Source organism: Melospiza melodia, chromosome 8 (genome assembly GCF_035770615.1).
Source record: "Melospiza melodia melodia isolate bMelMel2 chromosome 8, bMelMel2.pri, whole genome shotgun sequence".
Lineage (NCBI taxonomy): Eukaryota > Metazoa > Chordata > Aves > Passeriformes > Passerellidae > Melospiza > Melospiza melodia.
In genome coordinates this window covers 10,917,390-10,942,117 of record NC_086201.1, presented here as the reverse complement: position 1 = coordinate 10,942,117, position 24,728 = coordinate 10,917,390, and the positions used below count along the sequence as shown (strand labels likewise).

At 41.0% G+C, this 24,728-nt stretch overlaps 1 protein-coding gene across 4 annotated transcripts in view; it reads right to left on the bottom strand.

Moving 5' to 3' along the window:
* SEMA5B (semaphorin 5B) overlaps positions 1-24,728 on the bottom strand; it is a 267,003-nt gene that overhangs the window by 126,562 nt on the left and 115,713 nt on the right. For all 4 annotated transcript variants that reach the window (XM_063161768.1, XM_063161767.1, XM_063161766.1 and 1 more), the window contains one exon: positions 6,696-6,901. In XM_063161768.1, coding sequence (XP_063017838.1) covers positions 6,696-6,849 — 154 coding nt within the window. In that variant the 5' untranslated portion in view covers positions 6,850-6,901. The remainder of the gene's footprint in view (positions 1-6,695; positions 6,902-24,728) is intronic.

The following is a 24,728-nucleotide window of genomic DNA, read 5'->3' as shown; positions in this document are numbered from 1 at the left end:
TCCTTACAGCTACATGTCTAAATCAGCCACTTGTGCCAGCAGAGGTGGTGCTCAGGACAACCATTTTCACTAGTGAGGAGGTAGGATAAGGCAGAGAAAGCCGGGCTAAACTCTCCTTGAATTTTTCCTGCAGGTAACCAGATCTGCCAGAGAAGCAGAAGTGTCTGATTGTGGTGAACATCTGAAGCAGAAGGTGATCCTCCTTGCTGGCTAACCAAAGACTGAACTGGAGATGCCCAGTTTAATGCACAGTTTGTGCTGTGTAGCTGGCAGGGGACTACGAGGACTCTTGTCTTCTGCAGACAAAATTCCCACCTTGAGGCAGTTAGAGCAAAGAAGGAGAGCACAAGCTGTAAATTCCTGAAAGGGTTTTGAAATTAGGTTGTTCTCATAAGAATCAGTGTTTTAAATTGGAAACTGGCTAATAATAAACAATCCCACTGACTTCAAGAAAAGTACATAATCAGAACCTGACTGAGATGACACTATCTGTGGGCTTTCCAGGGTGAACCCTGTATAATAAAACAAGAATATTTATTATGAGATTGCTAAGGGAACTTTATCAAAACATAATGCCATCCTTGAATGGAAGGTTTTAGGAGAATGTGCTATGTTAACAGTCACCAGAAACAGATGTGCTAAATAAATGAGGTCTGTTGTACCACTGCTGTATCACAAACTTGTTCAGTTAGGGAACTATATTAAGTAAGATTTGAAATTGAAAATGAGGTCTCTCCAAGGGATGTCTTTGTTTGGACTGAACCACAGAAAAAGAAGATAAGCACTTCACTTTAGATTTCCACTTTGTTCTTTTTCTCTGATGTGTGCCCAAAATCCAAAAAAAGGCTGCCCATCTCTATGTCCTAGATCCAGCCCCTGTGCCAAAGACAGGACCAGGCACATGCTGCTGTTAGCCTCGATTATACCAGCAGTACCTCTGGAAAATATCAATCAGCTACTTTGTTGCTCACATGAGTTTTTCATGGCCTTGGTCCATGCAGAATGGTGACCTGAGTGCCTGTTCCTCCTCACTGAGAGTCTACTCAGTCCTGCTGCTGAGGAAGCCTCCCTCTCATCAACACCACCACTCATGGTCACCGGCTGCTCCTTCCCTTGAGCTGTTGTACCTCTTTAGAGTTTTACCTTCCCTCACTCCCATATGTTAAGTTACTTGATCACTTCTGAATCTTCACTGCAAAATCTTCCTTTTCTCTCCTGCTTCTCATGATTCATTCCATCTAAAGCATTTTCTGAATGAAAGGCATTCTTCCAACCCTCCCTTTCTTCCTGAGGTCCCAAGAAACAGCGCACTGAGTAATTTTTTCAATCAAATCTCATTGCTATTATTTGTGAAGTGCCTTGGACATCATTAATGAGGAAGTCTTAAAGAACTAGCATAATTACTGTTACAATTATTATTTTGGAATAAAAAATATATTGAGAGCAGTTAGGTGTATTTTTCTGAAGTTTTGCTGAGAGCAATTATTTCCCTAACGACTGTATATTTATGGCTTTATCAGTCATAATTTTCAAACAAATTCTAAATCAAATCTAAATAAGATAGTTCTAGTTTCCATTTGCCAGAGTTCTGTTTTTCAAGATTAAAAGTAAAATTGCTACAAGCCTTGCTTAATGGAAACAAAATCCATACTGAAATGCACTGAAGGTCAAATATTCAGAAGCACCCACAGGATGCCACTAGTTTCCAGTTGAAGCTCCACCATTAGTTAATGTTTGGGCTCCCTGCATGGAGAACCAAGAGCAGCAAGGCTATGAGCTAGAAGACAATTCTCCCATAATGTATTGTGCCTTCCCTTAATGCTCACATACACCTTTAATACTTCACCTCACAATCTTCATCCTTCTTTAACTAAAATTTTGGTTTGGATTGTCAAAATATCACTTGCTTGAGAAAAGTGTGTATCTTGACCAGAATTTCCTATGGGGCTTTCCCAGCTGGCCTTTGGAGTTGATGAATGCTAATGTGCTTTTTTCCCATCAGTATACAGTAAAGGCAATAATGTATTAGTGACCAATTCAACAACAGTGGGAGTGTTTGGTGAAATGTCAAGAACTTTCTACACAAATAAATCATACCTTATTATCCTTCAGCCCACAAAGTTAAAATAGCTTTTGCTTTCAATACAAGAAAACATTTAGCTGCTCCCCACAGGTTTCAGTGTTTGAAGCTGGACACATTTCTATAAAATGTTGTTTAAAGAAATAAAATATTGAGAAAATGCATAGCAAGCTACATTCAAGTCACCTGAATCACATTTATCTGGTAGGAGGTAATAATTACAGACAGTCTGAAGTAAACTCCCAGATTTAAACACTCCCAAACTAAATCACTTTGAAAACCTGAGGCAACAGACAGAGCAACTTGTCTGCATCTAGGAGAGATTGAGGATTAGACAATGGATCACATGCCACACATTGAGAACTCACACTGGCCATGATGGTACAGTCTGCAAAGCTGAGGTTTGCAGTCCTGAGGAGACCTAAGCTATTTAACTGAGTCCCCCTCTGTCCTGTGCCTCCATATGAGATCAGCTGAAGGGTTTTTACGGATGAAGAAAGGCTGCAATTATTAAAGCAGGGACAAATTATGTTCTTCCAGCTTACCCTAACTGCCATGACCCAGGGGGGAAAGTCCTGAGAGACAGAACAGAGAAAAACCTGTGAAGTTATCATACTTTTTCCTGAGCATACTGATTTACTGGATGAAATTATTAAGAAAAAATAATGGAAAGAACTGCAAGTGGAAACCTGTCTACAACTCATTTCCAGTGAAGTTGTGAACATCCGAATGATTCACATAACACCGATGAGTTTGCAAAGTTTTAAGCACTTGGTAAACAAGATGAAGCCAAACACTCTGCTGCCATTACAAACATGAGTGCACATCCCTCATGGCTCTGGCTCTTGAAATAACAAACCTTATATAGGAAGGAAGATATAACATGGAAGATGTTTCTGGTTTTCCCAAAAGGCACGTTACAAAGGAGCTCCAAATGTCTTTAAGGAATAGCAAGAGTGTTTTATATCCAAGAAAGAGCTGTACAACAATGAATTATACTGCTGGCAACCAGGACAGTAGGACACAGGCACTGCCCAATTGGAAATGCAGGCACTGATCTACTGACAGTAAAACCCATACAGAAAAAACAAGAAATATGAACATGATTGACAAGAAGTAGAAACAAATTCTCTGGTGTTTGGCTTACAAGAGTGGACCACAGGGGAGCTGTGCTGGAATGACAAACTGTTTTGTGAAATGGGACTTGGAAGCATGTGTACACGCATGTATAAATAAAAAGGGATGCACTAAGAATACACTTGACTCGTTTCACCAAATTCTCAACTCACTGAAAAACAAACAAGCATGCAACATCCCTAATGTAGCTACCCACTAACAGTCAAATAGGTAGTAAGACCCAGAAACAGCCTCCTGGGAAGTAGAAGATCATTTTCTTATTGATCTAACAAGGGAAATCAAACTTTAACTGGATTTCCTATAAGCACAGAGTAGAACAATCTAATTATGAAAAGTCCAAACTGGGTATGTTATTATTGCTGGAACTGTACAATGAGCACCATTTATAAGCCCCAGGGAAACTGGGGCACTGTTGTGATAGTTTGGTACTGTGCAAACACACAGGACAGTGCTTGCAGCACAAAATTCCTGTTGTGTCCCTCAGGATCTCCATGCAGGCTGTGAGGATAAACCATTCAGCTCATGTTCCCTCCCCGCCCACATCTGTCCTGGCAGAGCAATGTTATCTTTAGAATTTAAAGCGTGTACATCTAGAACCAGAATGCATGCCCCTTGACTTGTCTAGGCCATTTTCTCTATGTCGCATGTAATAGCACAAATAATTTTGGGAATGGAGTCTGTAAAGAAACATTTCTTCAGGTCTGAACACAGCTAAAGTAAAAGCATTTTACATACATATTAAGCATTTTACATACATATTATCCTTTCTGCTTAAATGGGTAGGACATGTACTGGGTTCTATCTTTCTTACCCACTCTCATAGCAAGACAAAGAGATAGAAAGTCAATCAAACAGATGATTGGCTAATGTGGATGAGATACAATAAGAACATAAAAATACAGAATTTCTCAGGAAATAAAGGGAAAATAGACAGAAAAGAAGTTTTACTTGGATTCTTCATTCTTCTACAACAAGAACATTATCCAACTGGATGTTAAGAATATAATCTAGGGGTAAAGTATAAAAAAAGAGACTGAGCACAAGCAAAGTGGGAACTGAAGACTAGAGAACACAAAACACGGTGTGGCATCCCATTTGTCTGGTGATGGGAAGCCTGGTCAACAAGGTTGTGAAAAAGAAGTTATTCAACCCCTTTGTAACATAAACTGTTTTGTTAGCCTATTCATTCTGGCAGTAAATTAATGTACCCTGTATGACTGAATGGTCAGAGGCCTTATTATTATTGTGGCCCATCCACAGAAAATTGCTGGTGTAACATAATCCCTTCCCCTGGCAGCAGGAGCATCAGAAGGGCTCTGCTGGGGTCACTGTTTCAGTCATTACACACTCCCATTGTGTACCAGGTTCTGATTCATGAGTCCATGCATCTGGAGAGCCACAGAAAGCCCCTGAGGCACACTGTTAAGCAGAGACATCCTCAAAGCAATCTGGGAACACCACATAAAATTTAGATTCCCCTACTTGTCTACCCTTGTAGCCTAAACCTGCATGTGCTGGCATAAGAACAGGGTATAGCTTTAAGAGAAATCAGATTATGAACTGAGATATGGTTTTGGACATGTGAGCCCTCTTCACCAGACCTTATGTGCAGTGGACAAAAGGTGCCTTTAATTTAATTCCTACAGTGTATTTTCCAGCTGAGCTTTGCAGCAGAAAATACAAGATGAAACTGTTTCATGAACAATCATAAGGAAACAGGTGCTGTGAAAAAAACATAACTCTGAATCTAACTTGGGTTTAAGAATCTCAAATGATAATCTGGATCATTTTCTTGATGTATCTGCAATTTAAATCTTTCTTTTGCACAATTGTCAGGTTCTAATTAACTCACCAGTTTTTGCCCTCTATCATTGAAAAAAGGAAGGGAAAAAGAACAGTGAAAGAGGAGGACAGATTTTTTTTCCCTGTGAAATATTCATGCCTTATTAAAACAAAGCAAACTGGCAGATTATGAGTGTGTTTACACAGACATCAATTCTGCAGAGTAGCACTCATATTGAGTGCCCACCAATTCCTCAACTTCAGGAATTGGGGCTTTTAATATTCCCTGCAGAATGATTTACCTCAGTGCAGGATTGCTGAGGCACATCCTCTAAACTCAAAGTTTGGTGCTCCTGGTTAATAGAGAGAGCAACACTTTCTCTGTTTTCTGTACCTAAATATTTTAATAACTTTTTTATTTACTGAATTGAATTTCACTGTTTTGTAATAGCAAGGGCTTCTCCTTTTGGCCCTCCCCACTTAAAACAGATGGTTAGATTTATTTAGCAACTAAAATCAAGGTTTATTTGCCAGACCAAGGTTAGAGACAGTGCTGTATCATATAGGCTCAAAGATTCTGCTAATTTATTTTAATCTACTTAAACCTTTAAGGCATGGATAATGGAAAACAGACAAGAAATCCCTTAAACTTTCCAAATTAAGAGACAAGAGTTTCCTCCTCTGTGAAGAATAGTAAAGCTCTCTAGAAGAACCCTGAAAGGTCAGCAAGGAAGCTTTGGACTACTTTCTTCCTGGAAACCCTATCTCAAAGGTCACAAAACCACAACTGAATTGCCTTTAGCAAAGAACCTAACTAGAGACACATTGCAAGGTACTCAATTGCCTTTAGCAAAGAATGTAACTGGAGATGCATTGCAAAGTCTGAAATGGGAGCCACAATCGATATTCCAACATTTCGGAGGAAACCATTTTTAGCAAGGAGACTCAGCAGCTGCTGATGCTGGCACACTGAGTTGAACACTAGTCTGGAGTGAATTTTCAAATAATAGTGGTACCAATATAAAAATCTAGCTGTGGATAAGTGGACAGATTATCCAGACAACAATTGAGGTGTACATGACATGAACGTTCCTGGAAAATCTGAGTGGATAAGGACAAGAGAAGTCCCACGCTTCAAAAGAACAGGAAAAGAATTGGCCATTGCAACACAAAGGCTCCCTCTCACATTCAAGTTAAATGCTCAGATGAAGGACAGAAAAACTACTAGTCCAGGTGACAAATACATAACAAAACCAAACCAAACCAGGAATGCTACAAACAAAAGCACAGCCACTCCCTGCAATTTTAAATCAACTCATTTCTCTTGCATTCAAGCGTGTCCAAATTCTCTATCACATTTCACTTATCAAGTGTCTGGCTCCAGCAAGCCAGGTGAGGCATTATTGAAACCAGTTAGAGAAAAGGAAACTGAAACACACTTTCAGCATGGCACAAGATTACAGGGGCCTGTAACAGAGTAGAAAATTGAGATTCTTAGACCAGTAGTCCCAAAATGGCCTGGATTAAGTGACTGCTGTGAAACCTCAGAATTAAAACACTGTAAAGCATCAAAGGGAAAAGGATTCGTCAGGCCACTTCCCCTGGCCTGTGGATCAGAGTTGTAAGGAAAAACAGCACAGACTAAACCTAAATAGATCTTCCAGTTGGAATCTGGAACAGGAATAGAAGCTCTTACCTTCAAAAGCAATTGTGGGGTGTTCTTTCCTAACACATTGCTGATGTTCAGCTTCAGTGTATTCAGGTGCATTCTGTGATGCTGAGAGATGAAAAGCAAGAAGAAAAAGGCTTGGCAATGACAGGGAAATGGCCTTTAATCTTGAAACAATCATGACTGAAGGGCGGCTGCAGATCTAGCTTCCAAGACAGGCCCACGGAGGATACCTGAAATACAAATAATTCCTCTTTCAGAAAGGTTCCACTTTCAGAAAGGCAAATGCTTGTCCAGAGTGTGTAACATGGGGAAGGGTGGAGCTCCCCTTTCCTACCAACCCTACTTGTGCTTAAGTATGTAAGGTAATATTCCACAAACAGCACAAAAAACCAAACCAAACCAACAAAAATAAAAAATAAAAAAACCCACCCCAATTTACAACCATAAAGAAGGGAAGTGCACAGCTCCCTAAACACCTATCTCTGTGTACCCTTGGGGTCTGTGTCTTATAAAGCACCTGGTCTGCAATGGCTGGCTCCGACGACATGAAATTTCAACTATCCCAGGTGTAAATGTTTCCCCCAGTGTGGACAACTCCCTCCTCAATTTCAAAATGTGTCCATAGTAAATTCCCTGCTAAATTCAAGACAGTGCTAAGGAAAGGCCAACATCGGTCACCATGAAAACTCTGTTCTAACGTGTGATTCATACATCTGACCACTGCTGCTTAAATTGTCTTGAAACAAAACAAGCCAGTATAAAGGTCTTGCCAGGAAAGTGCTAATTGAGGTAACATAAAAGTTAGAATAATCTGAAGGGGGAAATGGTGAGAAGTGAGTTGATTGCCTTCATTATTATGGGATGCTATAGCTCCCAGTCACAAGAGCTGAGGCAGAGCTCAAGAGGAGGAGCATCCACTCTCAGGCGAGGAGAGAGGAAAGTCATGCCTTTTCTACGTGAGCATTTTTAACAACAGTAGCAGTAAAGCCACAGCTCTAAAAATTCTCCCAGGCCTACCAGGCCTGAGGCAGAGGATGGAGGATTAATTAGCCCATGCCACAAGCTCCCCAAGATGATGCTGCAGCTTAAGAAAATCTGCATTGCTAAATTTAATCTTATTGATGTGCATAGTATATTTTCCTACGTGACTTTTTTCAACTATTGCAAGCACGTGTTTTCAAACAAATAGAGCCTCCTACCTTTAAATCTTACCTAGTGATAAAGCTAATTCTGATCAAATTCACACATAATGAGATTTTCAATTCCTGCAGATGTTATTCATAAAGTTAGTGTAACAGTCAACACCTGCAGTATCTGATACCTCTATATTTTTGTTTGGAGTCTCTAAAACACTTTCAGTGACCCAAAATGGGCAGGCTGATGGCAGGTAACATGAGGCACTCATGCACAATGACAGGATTGTGGCTTGGAGCAAACTCCAATATAGAGGACAATATTGTGACATCAAGGAGTTGAAAGAAACTTTTAAAGGTCTTCAGGCATCACAAGAGCAATAAGGGACTGCTTACACCAGAAATGGGAGACAGTTGGTTTGAAAAAATGGATCTTGTGTTTTATTCTTGACTGTATTTCTCTGTGATTTTAAACATGCATAAAGATGAGTTGCCAGTGCATCCATTCTGCACGTCCTCAGCAGCAGCTCCATACCTCTGACTGAAAATAGCATTGGCATTCAGGGCTCGGGGTAGTTCTAGGGACTTGGTTTCCCAACCAGTGTGAGTGAGACATTACAACATTTCACATTTTTTCCATCCCCATATACATGCAGATTTTATGCAGTGATATATAAAATCGCTTTCCAGCTCTCCAAAAGAGGTTCTACAGCACTTTACTACGGAGGGTGACTGTTTTGAAAAACACAGCAAATATAATGTTAAATTAAGAAATGGGACTGGCAGAAGGAAGAGATGTGAAATAGTTTAGAGCTAAGGCCAGCACAGCTTTAAGCACAAGCATACTGCAGGGTGTACACCACTGAGTACTGTGGCACCTCATATGATGGACATGTTGTATGAGCCACACTGTAATAAAAATTATTGATGATGAAGCTTCACATTATATTTTCAACCATTGGATTAAATGATCCTTTTTTTCCAGTAAAAATCCAGAAATGAAGCACAGCACAGAGATGTGAAGGCCAGGGAGATGCATTTTGTATAGCTTTCAGATGCACTTAAAGTCAAAGCCAAACTTTCCTGAGATAGGAGATGGTTGTTGTGGGAAATGCACAAAAGGCAAAAAGAACTTTTTCATTGTCAGATATCCTTGCTGGAAACTGGAAAAGACAGTCATAGAAATCTCACTTTATGCACGCTCTACTACTCCCAGTGCAGCCATTACTGGCTAATCCTAGAAAGAAGGTACTAAACTAGACAGACTTGTAGTCTGAGCCAATATGGCCATTTTCATGTACTAATCATCCAAACAATGATCTCAAGCTAGGTGAAAAAAAATCTTAAAACAAAGACACTTGATAATGTCCTATGCTCATGTGCAATCAGCAGATGAGTAAATTCAAGTTTCACACTCATTATGGTCATGAAATTATAAAAAGTTGCATACAGGGAAGCTTCATAGCATCCCACAGCCTATTCTGTGCCAAAGCAGAGTACATTTACTAGTGTTTTGTCTGGACTAGTTGTAAAATGTGCCAAGTATCTGGATTTCTGCCACTTTCCCTGGGAGATTTTACCACAGTCCAAGAGACTTCAGTGTTCCTTAGAAAGCTGTAACCAGTATTTGGGTAAAGTTCCATCTTCTCTTCCTTATTGTCATAGGGAAATCCAAAGTGTGCATGAAAAGAATGGTTTTGAACTTGAAGCAGAAAGTAATAAATTACCAAACCAAGGTGAAAAAGGAACATGTAAAAAACTCATATCCTTCACTGTGTTCTGTACCTCCTACATCCAGTTGCATTCATCAGATGTGTGGAACATTTGTGTGCTGGAAAGTTGAGGAAAACCAGTGTCATGTGCAGCCCTGAGCTGGTGTGTAACTGGAGTCAGAGTCAGTGGGAAATGCCAGCTTGATCAAGGGCAACAGAAGCCAGAGCCCTAGAGCTGAACAATATTGAGACAGTGGATAAAACTGAAAAATCTTAGTCCTTCAACCTGTCCTTTCCCAGGCTTCCTTGTTCACTTTTTCTCAGTATTTTAAGACTCTAACTTGGTAATTCCCAGCTGCAGCAAATTCATTTCCAAAGAGAACCCCACACTTCTAATATGAAGTAGTGCCATGTGCAAGCACAGGTCAGCTGTATGCCAAAAGCAAGCTCATAACTGCCTGGGAGAGTCCAGCAGTTATGAAGTGTTTTAATGAAATGAAATGTTTTCATTTTACTGGAGGTGGCCAAATCTAAGCCTCCCATTTTGCCCAAGCTGCAGATTTTCCCTGTGAAGCCCGGAGTATGATCAGTTCTTAGGGCCAGTCTCCATCCAGACTGCTAAAATGCTGCACATCCCAAGCACAGCCCAGAGTATGGTGCTTTGCAGTGCTGGAACTTGCCCTGGCCTTAAGCCATTTAGATACAGTTAAATGCTATAAAAAGAGCTGTTCTTATTAGACTGTCTGCTCAGAATGGCTTAGGGCTCAAGAAACCAGTTGTCAAGGTTTCACTGCAGATGAGAGACAAGAGCTCAAATCCCTGGTTAAACTGAAATCTCAGACAGGACACATCATTTCAATTCTTTATTTGCTCATCTTGATGCGAGTTACCACCTTGGCTACTCTTCTCCCTGGTTCAATGCAGACACATTAAAAAGAGATAAAAATGTCCAAAAATATTATCTGTCCAAGTTTATCTGCCTTGTCCCTTATGAAAGCTGTCCTCTGAGCCTCTGCAAAGCCCCAAGGGCCAGTGATGGGGCAACTTTCTCCCCTTTTCTACTCCACCCAGTGAATCCCTACAGCCCTCTGACTGAAGAAGGTCGATAAATTCAGGCTACATTAGATTTGGTGACATTTGCTCCACAGTCAGATATTTTATAGAGCACCACTTCTGCCACCATCCTCTTGTCTCTTAAATCAGGCTATCTCAGCTCACTGGCCTCCCTGCCTGTAGTGGCAGTGGCAGGGGATGTGCAAAGAGCTGCTCCATCTGGGAAAGGCACGAGGTCTGCACACTCAGAGCACCTCCAAAGCTGAGATTTGCACCCCCAGTGCCTGTGTCAGCACAAACCCCTTCTGCCTGCCCACCTCCCAGCCAGGACATTCCATGGCAGCCCAGAGGGACAGGGTATAATTCTGCTTTGCCTTGTGGCTTCACCCCAGTGCAAGGGCAGCGTTCAGGGGATCGCCCACAGTCCCTCCCTTATTTATTGCCAGGGCATGAGTCTTTTCCAACTCACCCCGTATTGTATCATTGCAACTCCATTGATTTCACAGGAACTAATCCTGATTTACAGAGGGTAAATCAGATCAGGCCCCTTTTGACTAAAGCTTTGTGTCTAAAAGAAAAATACCTTCAATCAATCTTCAGGGCTTTAAAACAAAGCACACTTTAAAAATGGCTGTACCAGGAATTCATATCCTGCTTTCCTCTGACTGTAACTATCATTTTGACTTAATAAAATGTGACAGTAAAGTTAAAGGATAAAAGAAAATGCTTCATCTTTCATTTTAAAGGAAAGACATGCCTTTAAAAAAGACTAAAAAAGGAACCTCCTGCAAAAGCTTTAATTCTTCTGTTCAGGATCTTTTGTGATTGCCACAGTTATGGTTTTATTAGACTGGGATAGCAGAGGGAAGAGGTGCAATGGAAAGATGTGGACATTAAAGTATTCAAAAAAGTATTGGAAGAATAAGGGAAATAAATATAAACATTGTAAAGAAAGACAGCTCAGAAATGTGGCTATGACAGGCTGGCACAGGCAGCTCTGCCCTAGAAAACAGCTCCAAGACCAACAAAACTATGGTCCTTTATTCATCTGATGCTCCTCACGCTTCCCTCCCTCTCCAGCTGGAATCCATCCCACCCAACTGGCTCCAAGGGCCATTCCACACTATCGAAGAAAAAGCACAGATTTCCCTCTGCCCCTGGCCACATGCACACACTCAGCCCTCAGCTGTGCCCATGGATCTGTCTTACAGCCAAAACATGCCATGCTGCACTTCATGTCCAGAGGTCAAATCTCATATGCACTGTTAGACTGGACTTGTGGATACTGAGCTTCTTTCACTTACTTACTTTGTGAGGCAAATCTATGGAAATGGTCAAACTCTGGCTGAGATGAGAATCTGTGAAGAGATCTTGTTTTGCTTTTAATTAAACCACCCTACAGTCTTCAGAAGAATTGGTGAGCTCACTTTGGATTTCATGGCAGTTTATATGCCAAAGGCCTTGCTCTGGCTGTCACCAGGCTTGTGTGTACCCACCTTGTTCAGGGCTTCCCATGGCCTCAACTGCAACATCTTCTATGAGTCTCACATTGATCTTCCTCTTACAACACCCCAGGAAGACAAAGTCACATTTTCACACATATAATCCAAGGGTTATCTTCACACCCCCCTGCAATTCAGCAGCAGGGTGCATCACAAGTGTGTGCAGGCAATATACTGTCTTGTGGCAGAGCAGAAGCTTGAACTCCATGCTGACCCCTCTCACAGCTCCTGCCTCAGGGAGTCTGCAGGACACCACTGGCAGTATCACAGTGGGTTTTGTATCAGGAATAAAACAATCAAGATATTGCAACACAGGTCAATTCATTGAAACTCTTCTGTTATCTAGATCTGTATAAATAATTCAGGTAACTCTTTGCAAGGGAGAAATCAGTTTTTCCTAATGTACTCTTTGGTTCATGGCTCATGAATCCTATAGTGGAGCTAAATTGTAATAGTCTATACTTTGATGTTCTTAGGACTACATTCCACAAAAAATTGACAGGGCACTTGGGGGCCTTTTATTTCTAGGGCTCTTTCTGATTGCTGATCAAAGCCACCCAGGACTGGTCATGGTCCAAAACCAAGCCCACAAAATGCAATGGGATATTTTCATTCAGAATAGGCAACAGAGACAAAATTCTTAATAATGGTTTAGCACAAAATGAATTGGTTGTTGTCAGGCCACTTCTCTATGGACTGGTGTGGGCCCTCAGCAAACCATCAGCCACCACTTGGTTACTGGGCCTTAGTAGTGCACTCCACTGCCACAAGGTCCTGGAAACAGAGCTGTTTCCTCACCTGTAGAGGAAGCACTCCAAAACAAGACCCTATTATAGAGAGATTCCATTAAATAAGGCTGATTCAACAATAAAAGTCTGTGTAACAGCACAAAATATACTGTACCTCTGGGCTCCTGCCAAATCCAGTGAGCATAAATAAATACCTGCTCTGCTGACACTCAGACTTGCTTCTGAGTAGTGCTAACCTGACCACACATCGAGTGTGTCCCCAAGTGCTTCAAGAGGCTCCCCAGAGAGCTCTAGATCTTCTTTTTACAGGCTACATTTAACATAAAGACATGAGAGGCTTTGTTAGCATTTGTTTGGGGTATGAATTTAGCACTTGAGAAAAGGTGCCTTGGAGTCTGAAGTCGTGTGTTTATTCAAAGATTGTATTTGGCAATGAAGGCTCACACTCATATATCTCCCTGGTGGTGTGCTGCCACTGTTTTCTAGAAAAGTGCCTCTACAGGGGGGATGGAAATATCTGCTATTTACTATTCACAGAATGGCCTCTCTGAGAGATGTCACAATTTTGTCAAAGAATTACCAAATTTTGGTAATTCCCGGACCTGTACTGGCTATGGAATTATTTTTATGTGTTCCATCTGTGAAACATGGAGATGAAGGCAAAGCCTAACACAACAGCAGAATGTAATGGATGCTATGGTACTGAGCACAACTGCAGCTCAGACTCAACGTTTACTGGAGCCTAGCTCCAGAATCAGGAGACCCTGACTCCCTGTCAAAGTCTCCAGATCCTCAGCCAAAAAGAGGAAGAGTGTCCCAGGGCTCATGGGACAGCAGCAATAGCAGGAATAACTATTCCAGAGGCCCTGCCTGCAGCAGGTGAATGTGCACAGGGCTCAGCATCCCTTGCAGAGAAGTCACCTTTCTCACTGAACATGTGATTTGGAATCCCCTGCATGGGGGCTGTAAATCCAAGGTACCAGACATGCTGTTTATATACTGCAAGTATCACACTTACCGCAAATCATCACCTGGCTGCAAGAGTTCTTTCTGGCTTGAGGTTTGGTACTCAACCCACAGCCTGATGCCTTAAGCCTGTAGCTGTTACAGAAACACCAACACAGCAGATTTTTTTCAAGTTACTCCCCTACACAATGTAGTTGGCTTGTAAATGTGAAATTAGCAGAACCACAGTCCCCAGGACCACACTGCACAGCCACTGTCATTCCAACACACTTGTACTTGACAGCCTGGAGACAATCCTCTATTTGCAGTGATTTCCAGACATGTGGGGCTCCTGCTCACAGACCTCCCCACTGCAGCTGTGAGGACACAATGCTGGAAACTGAGGCAGGACACAGATTTGTCACTCAGTCACTAGTATCTGCAGACAGTTTCAGACAGAGACAGAAAGAAGAATTAATCCCTCCTGACTTTTCAAAATGCTTTTGGTATGGGCTTATCCTTTGTCTCACAGTTTAATATGAAAACCATAAATGCTATTGAATTTTTTGACTTACGAAAGTATTAACCAATGTTTTACTGACACAATTTTTTTATTCAGCTCTAATTATAGGGTCTATTGCAGACATCCCTTGGAATGCTTAGTAAGGAAGTTAGTGACAATAGTTTCAAATTATGTTAGACCTGACACAGGTTAGTGACTCACAAAGTTTCTCTCTTCAACACTGCGACGGCAATCTGGGGACAAGTACAATCCCCAGATTGTGCCCTGAAGATAAGCAATCCTGATAAACTATGTAGCAGTCACTGTGGTGCCCTGTGTCCACAGAGCTGGGAAAACAACAGAAAGCAGAAATCTAAAAAAAAAAAAAAAAAAAAACAAAAAAGCAAACACAAAAACAATAAACCACTTGATTTTCCTCTGACCTAAAGCAATCCCACAATTCAAGTGTCCAGAAGACAAACACCAAGCCATGAAATCATCACACCAACAAACCTCCCGCCTGAGAGTCAGCCATAACATATGGGCTGGCCTTTTCCAGAGGCTTGTTTTTCCTGTTAAAACCTCTGACACTGCCAGAGTCAAAGACAGTTGTTGCACATTGCAAACCCAACTCATCCCTCCCTGCAGCTCCTTCCTCCACTGCTATGTTGGAAAAACAGGATGAGAAGAACATTTTCTTTTAATGCTTGCCCATGCAGGAGAGAGAAACCAGAGCTTGTTTGTTTTGTCAAAGATTTGTGATTACCCAGTGCCACATAACACATACTCATGGTTTAATTTTGACTCTAGGAGAAGAAGCATAAAGCATCCCTGTAGCACAACTCCAAGTTTCAGCCTGTTTGGAAACAAGAATGTATTTTGCTGCATTGTCTTTTTGGCACAGCACGGCATCATTTATCATACAGAAACCTTTGGCTAGAAAGCATTCAGCCAGCCTCTATATGCCCCAAATGTGAACAGACAAAACAATAATTGTCAGCCAGAGTCTTTTTTTCTCCTGCAGTGCTCAGCTCTTCTCATACCTCTTGCAACAGCAGGTACCAGTTGAGCTCTGTTAACTGCTCCCCTCACTGGAGCAGCAGGGCTGCTTTGCTCTACCCCAACTCTTGCACTGTATTTGGGACTCTGAAAAGCAGGATCTGCTCTTCCCAGATCCTCTTGGCTGCAGGGCAGCACTGAAGAACATACACAGCTCACAAATGACAGAGTATTACCGACTGCTGTGTGTAAACAAAATGGGACTGATTCCCTATCTGCTGAAAACAACAGTGACATCAGTTTTCCCATGAAAAATATATGGTGATCAACAGTTTCTGAAAAGACAGAGCTGAATTTCCCCCTCCTTCCACACACGCTATGCAACTTCTCTGATACCAGGAGCGTGGTACTGTGTTACCTGCTAACTGAAGCTCACCAGCTTCAGAACACAGGCATTACTATGCTGGGTCACGGAGACATCCTTTTAGAGCTTTTCTCTAAAAGAGTATTTAGGCAAAGGCAAAGTCAAGCAGGACAGCTGACCTTCAAAAAGGCCTTGACTGCTTTCTTTTAATGGACTGAACAGTTGTAATTTTCTCTGTCTGCAGATTTACTTTAACTAAACAGTACAGAGTCCCCATCCTGCAGTGGGACTCCCTAAATTCCCAAAGACATCACAGGGATCCAGGATTTAATGCAAATCCAATGATCTACAACTTAGCTAAGAAATTCCATTCTGGAACTGAAGGGAAGAATATCTGAGACTGAAAGCTGGGATCCTCCTCTGCACTTATGTTTTTGACCATGAGATGTCCGGCCAAGATTGAGTATCTGAATATTTTCCCACCAGGCAGGAGAAGCAGCCTGCCTGAGGACACCCCAGCCCTGGAGTGTCAGCTCTTAGCCTCAGAAATGCTTTAAAATACCCAAACAATCCCTCAGACAGAAACTTCGTCATCATCTTCCAGAGGCAGGGTCTGAGCAAGCATTTGGGAGCTGATATAATTTTAATACACTCTGAGGCCAGCCTTCCTAGAGAAGATGAATTATTTGTAATGAATTCCAATCACATGGTGCTCCAGCCCCCACACCTTCATTCCTGCATATATAACCAAATTAGTTTAGGAGATGTAAGCTATTCAGGGACTTAGCTGTTCAGTCTGGCCTTGGAGGAGTTGCTCTCATTATGGCTTTTATGCAAATTCTGTCCTCCAAATCTCTTCTGAATCAATTATTACTAGATTAATTTAAACATGTCCACCTGGGGTGCCTGTATATCATGTGCCTCATGTTAAAAAGTAAAAAGGAAGATAATGAATTCAGGAGGTGACTGAAACAGATTCCTGCTTTGTGGAAATGTGACCTTTTTGCATAATGTCATAAAAGAAAGAAGTTCCTTCAAGAAACATGGCAGATAGGGTCGTTCATTGGATCAGCTGGGCTTTCAATCACTCTTTGGAAATTAGCATGATACAATAAAAAATTAATAAGAAATTTAAAAAAATATCACTTTAATGCTCCAGACTATTAAAGTCTTTGATGGACTACTAATTGAAATGTAATGCTTAATTTTAAGCAATGCCATTTTATTAATGGTAAAAACTTGAATTAATGTCATTAACCAATGTTAATATTACAAATCCCCTGAGGGATAACAAAGCAATTATGTTATTCACAGAACCGAAAGGGGGAAAAAGATGTAATCTGTACATGACTGCACTAAGGCAGGAGAGACTGCTTCCATCTGCATTTCCTCTGCTGAGAAAGGGGGTTTGTTTGTTTTTTTGTGCAAAGAGGAGGGAGAGGAAGAGAAGAACTTGTGCTAAGTTAATTACTGCTGATTTTCAGGCACTTAATAGCTAGGAAATTATTCTGTTACTCAAACACCATACTGTGGGGACCCTGGAAAAATAATTTGGGATTGAGAAATTGATTACAAACCCTCCTTCTTGGAGGTCTCCCCTGTGTGTGCTTGGCTCCTAAACATGAACTAACAGCATTCACCTGATGGAAAAGCTTGATGCAAATATGCAGCCCCACCTGGCAGCAAATGGCTTTATGAAGCTGTGCTGGATTGTATCTGCCAGGGATCACCAAGGAGAACACCTTCTGAACTACTGAGTGCCCTCAATTTCATGTGAGGGCAGGTGCTTTTATTTTATATAGTTTAGCAAGTTCAGCATCTTGTCAGATCCACTGCTCGTTCAGCAGGGGAGATGGGGTTAGACTTAATTAAAGAACCAAAACCAATGCTCTTGCTAACTGGCAGAAGTCACATTGCCCAGAGGGAGTAAGAACTTTGTATGGTGCTGGTATAATACTGCATTTACTCCAGAATAACCATGTTTGACATAAACCCTGGATTAACTATTTTTTTATTGTCTGGCTGATAATTCAGAGACAATGGGGAGATTCAGCAATTCAGACCATGAAGAATTCCCCAAAGAGCTACAAAGCTTTTTATTGCTAAGAATCCCAAAGGCTTTTGGTTTTTATTTACAAAAAGTGAAAGTACTGCAATGCACCTGACACACCATTGTCAAAATCCAAATGCCTCTTTCAATGTGCACTTTTCAATGCTACCAGTCAAATGTGTCACAAATTCACAAACAGTATTAACCCATGGGAAGAGATACAATAATTAATTTCCTCTGTTGCATGTAACATGACAATGCTTTGGTGTAAACCAGACTGAGGATGCTCAGGATATTCTTCTGAGATTGTCCTGCCAAGCACTTTTTAAAAATTAGTTTTCTTTGCAAAAAAACCAAAAGCATCAACACTAATTACTACCAGACTTCCTATTTATGTTGCACAGGATGTAAAACCTCAATGCCAACTCAAAATAAATCAACTGAACAAAAACAAACTAAGGCTATCAAGGGAGGGAGAATCTATGTCTAAACCTGGCTGGATGTAATAACAGGGATTCACACTTGGTGACTGGGACCAGGGTGTCTTTCTTTGTAGCCCAAGCACAGAACACCCAGGTGCCTCTTTATGTTTCTGTTCAGGACATAAATACAGCTGTAAAACACAACGAGATTTGGGGATTTTACTTAAATTGATATATTACTTAGCAATCATATTATAAATGGCAGAACAAACAAGGGGAAGAATTACTGCAAGGTTTCCACTCTGCTTACCAAAGAGGTCCTGCATGTGGCAGGCTTCAGTCTGTGGAACAGGTTATGCTCGAAAGCATGATAGCTTTTCTCACGCCAATTTGCAAATCATTGCATTTTCATCTCCCAGCAATGGTTCCTCTTACCTCTTGTCTCCCCCATCTCCTCAAAGAACAACATCAAATTTCCTTTGTAGTATCTCCATTCTGTCACTCTTCCATTTTCTCTTCCAACTCCCCATTCCCGATTTAAAAACGAGAGAGGGGAAGCCACTGAAGACACCAAGGTCAAGGCGGAGCGAGACAAAGTCAAACTCATGCAATCATTTAACACCACACGCCATCAGGCCATTACAGAGACATGAGACATTATGGATTGCAGCTTAATAGATCGCAATAGAGGATGATGGGGGAGAGGAGAAGAGAAAAATGTTCCTTCTGGGCTGAGACTCGCTGATTAGAGTGTACGAGTGGGCAGGGGACAGCATTTGTGTTCATAGAGCTGAGCCTTACCTCTCGATATCAATGGACACACCGTTGTCGCCAGACGCAATGTTTTGTTATTGCGTGATTAATTGAGAGTCACACGCAATGACATATTACAGGCAGGATAAAGCTGTCACTGCAAAGCAATCCTTCACAGTAATTCCTGCCAGTCTCTACAGTCTGAAATTGCATACCTCGTTACAGACGACCCCTCAAGCACAAATGCATTACATATCTTTATATAAATAACAGTGACTAACAACAGCAGTCTGAGGTAATCTCTGTGGGATATGAAATAGGGAAAAAGGTAAGGCAGAGAAATTGCCTTCAAATATTAGTAAGCTTGTCTGTGCTAATCCCCATCAAATGAACCATTTCTCTTTTCCTTTATAATAAAAACTGTTCCTGCTGGAGACACAGAAAGTATGATAAAAGGACATGTTGTGACATAAATGACAACTAGAAGCCTTACTTCTTCAAAAGGCCACTAGTTCTAAATCTTAAAAACGTATCTTGATCAAGACTAATTAAACTTCGACACAGTCGCTTTATCACTTACTTAGGTCATTAAGTGTCAGTAACTGGTCCAGCTCACTTTTTTAAAGCCACCAGATCAAAGACTCTTTTACATTTCTTTTGGCAGCAGCAAGAAGATATCAAATCATTAATTTTCTCCATGCATTTTATTTCAGTCAGAATCACTGCATTCAAAATACAATGCAGGGAAAAAAATCTACATTGCTCAAGGGAAAGGACACAGCCCAGGAGAATACAAGTGCCCAGGAAAACCACTTTGCATCACTTATGCTCAATTATGACAAATTCCTGGCTATATTGCCAGGAGTGGCACACAGTTGCCTAATCTCCAGTTGGCATTCAGCATTTCCCATACCATTGGCCAATGGTCAGATCTGCTGCAGTGCTCTTTTCTTCTTGTCTGATTGCAGCCAATACCCCACAACTCGAGTGAGCGACATTTTAAAGATTCACCATCAGATAGGGAGGCATCAACCAAAACCAACAGAACCTTCTCTTTGGCAAGCTCTCCATTTCACACCACGACTGAGACACTGTTTTAAGCCATTTCAAGCTCAACCACTTGGACTTTCTGTTACCAACCACTTGTAAACTAAGGAAAAGTCATGCAAAGGTCTTTACCTGCTGAGAAGATGTTCTCTACCTCCTCAGAAGACAGGCTATTGCAGTCTCTCTTAAATCTGCCACTGACAGGAGCCAAGAGAAATGGGGATAGGAAAGCACAAACCCTGGGCTGTCCTGTGGCCTGGAGGCAAATAGCAATCTCTGTCTTCACCTAACCCAACCAGAGCCCTGCAAGAGAGTAAATCTGTGTCCACTGGCCTTTTTCACAGCCCCTTAATGACCGTTAACTTTTTTCAGCCAGCCATTGATTCTAATGGCATGTGCATTCACACACAATAATACCTCAGCCGGCCTTCATTAATTTACCATGCATAATTTCTCTGAAAGCTTTTGCCAATAGAATACCCCTAAACTGACTCACTAACTCATGAAGATAAAGCACTTTCTGTGTGAAACCATTATGCAGATGCACAGCATTCTACTCAAATAAGTTAAAAAGTAGGTATTGTTCAGTGTCTACCCATTTTTTGGACACAGCAAAGTACCAGGGCTTGAAAATGTAAAGCTGCTGCTGGAGTATCCGGTGTGACAATGAATATGTAAGATACTCCAGGCTGAAGAAAGAACAACAAGAAAAAAGGCAAATTATATGAAAAAGCCTTTCTGCTGAGAAGTTCCTGAAATCTTTTACAAATTTCAACAATGGGAAATCCTAAAAGTGAAAGGCTGTTAAAATACCAAAGGAAAATGCAGCAATATAGATATTCACAGGCCTAGGCCCATTCATCCAGAGAGAGGGTGGGGGAAGATCCAGCAAAGGGAGTGTATTAGGAACAAACCATCCCACAGAACAAGGGTTTAGAGCTGTCAGAAGCTACAGTGCTGCTGTTAGCCCTGCAGTAAATTATGGAGCTGTCAGCATTTTCCCATTATAAATCTCTCAAGCCTCTTCTTATGTACACTGATGTAAGATTCAGACCTCAGTCCCATGGTGGCAATGATATTGCAGACAAAAGCATCACAGAGACCCTTTTGAAATATAAGACCCATAAATATAACCTGTGGTCTTATAAACTCTAGAAGATGTTGGTTGTAGGGAATAAAAAAAAGGCCATTGTTTCTTTTCTTTTTTTAATTACAATTAATTTGTCTTTAAACAAACTCAGAGAATGAGAAGTGAAGTGCTGATTGAAAGGGTGAACAGGAATAGGCTCCTCTTTTGCACTACACATAAGTCTTTTATCAACTTGTAAATTTCTCATCCCTTTCTGGAGGATTGATCACAGAGCCCATGAACACTGAGACTCCACTTCCAAGGTTATAGGTGCTGTCCTGACTCATGTAAAAAAAACACCTTCCATAGACAGTCACTTGTGAGGCCCTGTAATATTAAATTTGTAGGTAAAATAAAGATTAAAATAAAATTAGATCTGAAAATTTAATCTGTCTCAAATTCATGAGTTGTGGGACTCAGGGTTTTGGTTTCTCATCAATGAGCAGTGAACCACTTGCAGGGAATTCAGAAGCCACAGAGCAGGTGGATTAGGAGCAGAGCTCTTCAAAAATTCTCCATTAACAGCAAACCTCATTTTTAAGAAATTGGATTTTTGTTGTTATTTCAGGATATAGACTGCAAAAGAGGCTCCATGTACTTCCGTAAAAAAAAAAAAAAAAAAAAAAAAAAAAGATAATGAAGACTGACAGTGTATGTGGGGGGAATATGCTCACACAGAGATACTTTTTTAAGTGAAAACCACCAGGAGGATTTTGGCAACATTGATTTAGTACAAAGGATATAAGCCATTATCAGCATAAAGGTAATGAAAACCAAGGGAAAACACCTCTGCCTTGAGTGAATATCATTAAAGACCATTAATATTGCCACTAATTATACACACTTAACTACAGCTCTGCCTGGAACTGCAACATCACAACATGCCAATAAAATGTTGGGGGAGTAACAGACTGCTTCAAAGGTCCCTAAATATGTGCTTGCAGATGATAAGGGGAAAAGTGATTTATCACACTTGAAGAGGAGCATCTTCCCTCTCCCCTCTTTGTTTTTTTCTGTGCTGACCTTGCTGCAGACACCAAGCTCTTCCTCCATGCTCTTGAGGCCAGCCTGGGATGCAGAGCCTGGTCTGTCAAACCGGGCAGACTTGGGCAGGGACTGCAGCTCTCCACTCACTCAGGGGCCAGTAGTAAATCTCAGCAGCACATCCACGCCTGTACTAGGCACCAAGTAGTGCATGTGCTGGAGGATTTGGGAGTGCAAGCAGTCTGTCTGCTCCAGATAAAGTAATGACTCAAACACAAGGCAGGAGACACTCGAGGCTCCCAGTGCGAGCGACAGCCCAGCAGAGTTACAGCCGCCCCCAGCCCTCCACTCAGCAGGAATAGCAAATCACTCCTCACGTTTTGCTAGCCCTGGAGCAGTGTTTCCATGCTGTACCATCCTTTGCTCCTGGCTTGTGTATTACAGGAAAAATAGTAGGACAATGATTACCTTTTTAACTCCTGATTTTTGCCTTTTTTTAATTGTATAGGTTTTTTACTGAAATCTTGGAGTGTATCTGCTTATAAAGTAACCAGCATAGCAGTCTGCTTCAGAGAGAATATATAACAGCAGAATAAAATTCTATCCATATGTCCGAAATATAAGGGGTTCGCAGTAGAGCTGGCAAATGGTGTAATTAATCCTGACTGCATTTCAGCAAAGACAAATCTAGAAATAATGTACAATTTCTCTCTTTGTGAATTACCACTTGAGAAAACTCCCTGCCTGTATCATATATACCCAAAGCAATTTTTGCAGATTGTTTACAATAAATCAAATTTGGGACAGTATTTGACTGATGAAATTTCAAACACCATCTCTTTATTCTTTGGGTGCTCCTTTTATAATGTCAAGTTAACAGAAAAAACACAGCGGATACACAGACGCCAGACACATTCAAAGGTTTCCATCTGGGCTTTAATTACTATCACAGTTGCCTCACTAAATTGAATACGTTCCTCCTCCTCCTAAGGGCTTTGCCTTGTATCTGATTTAGCTTACTTTGCCTTGATGAACAAAATCTGGTATAATCATTTTCTATGATGCCCCAGAGGAGCATCATCCCATGTATAAACTTGTTGCCCTGTAAGTCAGTTTTTTACATTTCTCTCTTCAGACATTATCCTGAACTGTAGTGATATTTTTTTTCCTTCAGGAAATTATTTTGGATAAGTTCTAAAGCAGATTTTCTCCAAAAGCCACATTTAGATTACATTAAGTCACTGTTGTTATTGTAAAATAAAAAAAGAGGCAACATGTCCAAACCACTTCTTCCAAATGCAGAAGACAAACAAACCCCCCTTTCTCCCTCTCCACACAGCATCACCTGTTCCTGACCCCACTGACCAGTTCATTATTGCTTTCAAATGGTAATTAGTGAGGCCAGACAGCCTGAGCTTTGCCATTTCTCCTGACCTGTTAGGCTTGGCCTCCCTCAGTTATTATCAGTGTCTTTCTCTAGGTACTCCCAGAGAGCAGGAAAGTGTGTGCCATCTGTTTAAGCTCTCCTGATTTGAACAGTTAAATAAAAACACATAACATCATCCACAAAAATGCCATTGTTAGGTTCTGCAGCAGGCTCTGAACCCTTTATAATTAACTGCAGACCTACTTGTTGGTTTCCAATAAGGTCATTCTTTCAGTAATCAGAGGTGGTCCCAGGAGGTAGTACATAAATAGTCTATATTGAGGCCTAAATTAGGCTAACTCAGAACTTCCTGTACTCTTCACTGCAAATAAAGCAAATATTTATAGACTCTTGCAATCTTTGAAGTTCCTACCTAAGAATTAGCATCAGAGCTGCTCTTCTTGCTCATGGTAAATCAGAATCGTACCAGACATCCCAAAGCTCAGATTCCTCAGTGTATTATTTTTATTTGAAACTCCCCTCACTACCCTTTAGATATAAAATAAAATAAAATAAAATAAAATAAAATAAAATAAAATAAAATAAAATAAAATAAAATAAAATAATTCAAAAGAAAGATGAAAACAGACTTTGAAGGAAAACATCCCTCTGTTAAAATCTGGCTAAGTCATATTGCTACAGACTTGGAACATCTGGCTTCTATTCTGGGTTCTGCCACTGACTCTCTCTGTAGCCTCAGGCAAGTCCTTTCAGCTCTAAGTCTCCATTTTTTCTTTCTTTTCAAGCAAGTAATAGTTTTCCTTAATTCTCCCCTTTACTCTCTGTCTTGACCATCCCGACCCATGCAAAATTTTAAAGAAGGCAAGTATCAACACTTCTCCCTGGATGCACCAAATAAGCAGACACTTCTCTGAAGGATGGAGGCTCTGGACTGTAAACACCTCAGGGTAAAGACCATCTCCTAACATTTGTGAACTCTTCTGTTTTTTAGAGTACTTAGAGAAGCTAATGTTATTCTGTAGGAGTTTCTGGAAGCAGCTGGCTGAGTTTCTGCTGGAATCATCACTTTAAACATTGTTGGGATGTCATTGTTTTATTCAGAGGTGTCAGAACGCCTAGAGCTTTGGCCAGCCATCTTCTCTCATTAGTAATTTTCACACAAGTCTAAATAAATGTGTTTGTACTGTGCCCAACGTAATGCAGCTCCTGTGTGCCACATTAACACAGCTAATAAATAAAAAATCCTATTCATGATATTCTTACACCAAGCCAGCAGTAGAAAATGGCCACTCATCAGGGAAGTGGGAAGCATTAGTGGCTGGGGTG